General features: G+C 37.2%; 1 protein-coding gene across 1 annotated transcript in view; it reads left to right on the top strand.

Moving 5' to 3' along the window:
* The first annotated feature begins 1,210 nt into the window (after positions 1–1,210).
* The window catches only part of LOC115219319 (transforming growth factor-beta-induced protein ig-h3-like), a 14,959-nt gene continuing 10,740 nt past the window's right edge, over positions 1,211–5,429 (top strand). Inside the window, exons 1-2 of the mRNA XM_029789481.2 lie at positions 1,211–1,478; positions 5,007–5,221. Of these exons, the coding sequence (XP_029645341.2) occupies positions 1,322–1,478; positions 5,007–5,221 (372 nt within the window). The 5' untranslated portion in view covers positions 1,211–1,321. The remainder of the gene's footprint in view (positions 1,479–5,006; positions 5,222–5,429) is intronic.

The following is a 5,429-nucleotide window of genomic DNA, read 5'->3' as shown; positions in this document are numbered from 1 at the left end:
TGTTATCTTCACCAACACGAATAAATAAATAGATATTAATATAAAAGGTATTTAACCCGAACCAACCTGTGTGTTTAACGGAGCAACTTACTTCATAACCTATTATGGAAACTTAATAACATTCAGAATTATATAGAATTTTTATGCCAAGTCATGTCGAGGTAGTGTGGCAGAATAGATTCATCAAACCAGTATGACTTCAAGCTCAAATTCACGGCCTCCATATCAGACCGTGTTTGGTGGAAAGAACATGCTGAGGCCTCCGTTCTGCAGTGAAGAGAACATAGGCAACCCAATCCAATCTAATAAGGTACGTAATCACATCGGGGGCGAGATCATGGTGAGGGATATTATGAAGAATTCCATCTTTTTTGACAGAATTCTTCAAGTTGTTTTGAATATAGGCTTGTTCACGTAGTTTTGGGGATTTACAACGGGCTGCGATGCTTGAGAGAAGAAACTGTTATGAAACGCAATTACAAATTGAAGTGAAAAGTTTGCTAACCACCTGGAAATCTCACATCGCTTATCAGGTTGACATAGATAGTTCGGGAATAAATAGGTCTGTAAAAATATAGTGTGTACTGGCGTGAGTACACCTATACCCGTAAGTCTGTGTGTGTGTGTGGTGTGTGTGTGTGTGTGTGTGTGTGTGTGTGGTGCAAAAGTGATTGAGTGCGTGTGTGCATATATATGTGTGTACATATATACATATATATGCATATGCATACATATACACATACACACATATGTATGTATGTATGTATGTATGTATGTGTGTGTGTGTATGTATGTGTGTGTGTGTGTGTTTTTGTATCTGTTAATATCTCGTAATAAGACTAACTACAGCAGGAAAACAACGACACTACCAAAAACAATATTACAATTGTTTCAATATATACATATACATATATACCCATATACATATACACATATAAATTCATATATATATATATATGCATACATATGTATATACGCATACATGTATACGTACATACATATACATAGATACGCATATATGTACTTATATGTGCGTGTGGGTGTGTGTGTGTGTGTGTGTGTGTGTGTGTGTAAATGTGTGTCCGCATGTGTGTGTGCATATATGTATACATGTATATGTGTATACACACAGACACACACGCACATACACTCACACACATATTTATATATAAATAAATAAATAAATATATATATATACACACTTTTCGACACACTTATAAAAATATTCAATTACTATCGCCTGCTAGATGCTAGAAATAAACCAATAACAAAGAAAAAAGAATCAGAAAAGCAGGGCAACGAAAATCAGGAAAAAAAAGTCATGAAGCTGCTTCTGTTTTTGTCATGTCTCCTATGTACCGAAGCAACGAAGGTTTTTAACGGAACAATAAAGGAAGCTATGTTAAATATGCACGGTTTATCAAAACTCGTATCATTTTTGAACGAAACTTCCATTCTTGATCATTTGTCCTGGGCCGGTGAATATAATTTATATTTGTTTTCTGCATTTTGTAAGAGCTTTGCTTTCTGTTGTACGTTCTAAATGTTTGAATGTGTTTTGCGTATGTGCGTATCAAACAGGTACATACATTAAGTGAAATTTGCAAATTTTTTTATAACAATGTAATCCGTGGTGGGAAGGGACGAAGATGTGAATATTAGGGTTTTGGGCAAAATTTTCTTCAGAAGAAAAAATTTAAATGTTCGGTTTAAATTATTTTACCGAAGAAACGCTTCGTCTGAAGCATCAGTATTCACGTTCCCACGGAAATTCCTTCTGGAGAAATTTTGCAAGGCGGAACGAGACAGCTTCGAGGATAAGAGGAAGGAAATGCTATTCTCCTCCTCTTATCTCCGAAGCAGTGTCGGGCCGTTTCGGGGATGGATGGAAAAATTCATGGGTGCTGTACGTTCTTTTTGGGTGGGGGTTTGAGAGAGACCTATCAAATATTTACAAGTCCCCATTCGAATGTTGGGCCTCTTGGGTCTGCATTATAGTTTACAAATTTATTCAAATTTGCGAATTTCAATCCATAGTCTTTACTGAAGCAGACGACCACCGTTTCCGTCCGACTCTCTTTTTATTTGTATCTCACATATATTGTTTGATTTAATCTATTTGGATTTGAGAACGTAGCCGAACAAGAGATTGCTGGCTCGTAACCTGTAAAATCAACCACCACAACGGGATTGCTTATTTATTGTAGGAAGGAAGGATTTGTTCTTGCATTTTAAGACTTAGTTTGTTTGAACTATTTAAGTTTTAGCCACACTGGAGCACCGTCCGCCAGAGAACTATATGTTGGTCCCTTAGTTGCTTGGATTGTATTTCTAATTTTCAAAACTTATGCATGAGTATATAAGGATGTGTGTGTGTGACAGGTAGTTGTTGGAAGCTAATTAATATCAATCATTTTCCAGTTTTCCATAAATGTTGCTTTTCCTTTGACTTATATCACGCACACAGACACACGCAAACACATACATGTGTAAACATGCATACATACATACATATTCTTTTACTCATTTATATGTTTCAGCCTTAAGGCTGTGGCCATGCTTGGGCGCTGCCAGTATGTGTGTGTGTGTGCGTGTAATTCCAAGTTCGGAATGGATTGAATAAAAAAAAAGCAGAACTTGTCAATCACTGCAGACATTATGTGAAATTTCTGGCTAAAAATTTTATAGAATGCTCTTCTAACACATTTTATATTACCTGCCTATTGTTGTTTACGTCAGATCAAACACTAATAGAGCATAACTACAATGAAAGGCATTTCAATTGTGTCCAAAGCCTCTTTTAGAAGTTTCTAAGTCTCTTTTATTCAACCTGTCCCCCCTTTTTCGAGACTGTACGGTATAAGTTGGTGGAGAATTGACTGGTAGGTCAAGTGACTATTGTACATACTTCTTCTGTGGCTTTTCTTTTCTTCGAATGATGTCTGAATTATTCAATCTTCAAACCATAATATTTTCCTTCGTCAGCCGATGAGCAATCTTGTACATATACCTAATGATTCGTTTATCACTATCTCAGTATGTGCGGTGGAAGCTACTCTTCGCTGATGAATGCAGAATGACACGGAAGCATATACGGAGTTATCCCCAGTACTTCCCGAAAAGGAAAATGAGATAGTATTAGTGATTGATCAACATCGTTAGGTTGTCGTTTCCCACCCATTCACCCACTGCATATATATATATATATATATATATATATATATATATATATTATATATATATATTTGTAGTTAACCCTTTCTCATACTCCATGTGTTAGAGGATGTCGAAAAGAAATCGAAATAGTTTTTGCCTTTACTTAAACTGAACCACCGCCTAATGTTTTTCCTGCGTCGTATTAAATACATTTCGATTTTTCAATTTGTGTGCATGTGTCTACTTCTCTGTATATGAGTCATCGTTGTCATTATTGTTGTTGTTGTTGTTGCTGCTGCTGTTGCTACTGCTGCTGTTGTTGTTGCTGCTGATGCTACTGTTGTTGTTGTTTAACTCCAGTTCAGAATTATGATTAAAGACATTTACGCCAATACCATCCCGTATTTTCGTATGTATCATGGACTACGTTAATCAATGTTTTATTATAGACAATAACGAACAGGTAGGTAGGTAGGTAGGTACGTGTTGTGTGTCTGGTTTTATGGCTGACTGCGCTGCATAGTGGGTTCAGTGTTGTGCGGCATTTTATCCACTCACTCGAACAAATTCACGCACAGGAATGTCTTGGATTCTCGGAACGTTTGCACAGACTTACTGAGTGTAGGAAGCGGTCTTACTTGGTCGCAAGCTGACTGCCACCGTATATGTACAAATGTATAAGGGCGTGGTTTAATTGTTAGGATGTTGTACCACGGTCATAAATTCGTAGGATTGATTCTTGGACTGGATAGAGAATAGTATATTTGAGCAAGGCATCAGTTTACGCGGCTGAAACTGAGTATCAGCCTGTCGCTGATGCAGCACTCTCTCTCTCTCTCTCTCCTCTCTCTCTCTCTCTCTCTCTCTCTCTCTCTCTCTCTCTCTCCATCTGTCATATCCTTGATCTTCTGTTGTGTACAATGTGGAAGGACCGAGACTATTCATTTCTGTTCGCGACTACATAGGCACCTAGAACACTTAACGAAAAGACGGTACACGTTTCAAAGTGACAGCTATACTGGTAATGAGGTACGTATGTATGCATGTATGTATATGTGTGTGCGCGTATCTATATATATATATATATATATATATATATATATATATATATATATATTATATATATATATATATATACACACACACAAAAGAGAGTTTGCGTGCATGTGTGTATACACATACATACATACATACATACATACATACATACATACATACATACATACATACACACATGTGGAAATTTGTTGCCTAGCGGATGATAACATAAAGCTGAAGATCTTGTGAGAACACCTATGCTGAACTATTGAGAAATCTGCAGTTACTCTTGATGTTGAAGTTCCAATGAAGGAGCATTGGATCTAGGTTAGAAACCGGTTCTTTCTCTATTGGCAAGAAATCTTGAAATAAACTGAATGGTGACATACATACATACATACATACACATACATACATACATACATACATACATACGTACATACATGCATACATACATACATACATACATAGTCAACAGATGAGATCCAGAGATTTTCAGTATGGAAAAGACTTAGTAGTGCTCAAATGGTTCAGACTTAGACTCAGCACTCCCCATAACCCCACCGAGCCTCTTACTTCCTCCCTCCAATATTGCTTGCTCTCCACATATGTACATATAAGTGAGTAAGAGAGAGTGAGTGTGTGTGTGTGTGTGTACATGCATGTATGGAGAGAGAGAGAGAGGAAGACATATGGGGTAACGTATATTAAAATATATCATATATCTAAAATATATTTAAGTTTTGCATCGCTTGAATTTATCTATATTTTATTTTCCCATCCTACCATCACTCGCTGACACCTTCTTGTAGGATCGTACACAGTCTTCGCCCCGAACAACCGAGCTTTATCTGAATTGAGTGCTGCTAGAAAAGAAGCCTTTAAAAACGACACAGCTCTCCTTGAGGAGATCATCAAATACCATATTGCGTTGGGAGTTTACAAGCATGCTGACCTCATCAACGATAAGAAGCTGAGGTCTTTGCAAGACGATGAAATCAGAATAAATGTATATAAAGCTCGACATGTGAGTAACTGCTTTTGCTATACTTGTTGTTGTTGTTGTTGTTCTACTTCTTCTTCTTCCAATCAGGACTCACGCCATTAGCCACAAAGAATAATCTCTAATTCGAGCCTACTCTAAGCTACTAAGAATGCGTGTGGCAACTTGAAAATCCACCCACCACACGCGATAGACTGACAGTTGCACGGACTCGAAAGCTACGTTGTTATCC

The sequence above is a fragment of the Octopus sinensis genome, linkage group LG14 (assembly GCF_006345805.1).
Source record: "Octopus sinensis linkage group LG14, ASM634580v1, whole genome shotgun sequence".
Lineage (NCBI taxonomy): Eukaryota > Metazoa > Mollusca > Cephalopoda > Octopoda > Octopodidae > Octopus > Octopus sinensis.
This window is presented reverse-complemented; position numbering and strand designations above follow the sequence as displayed.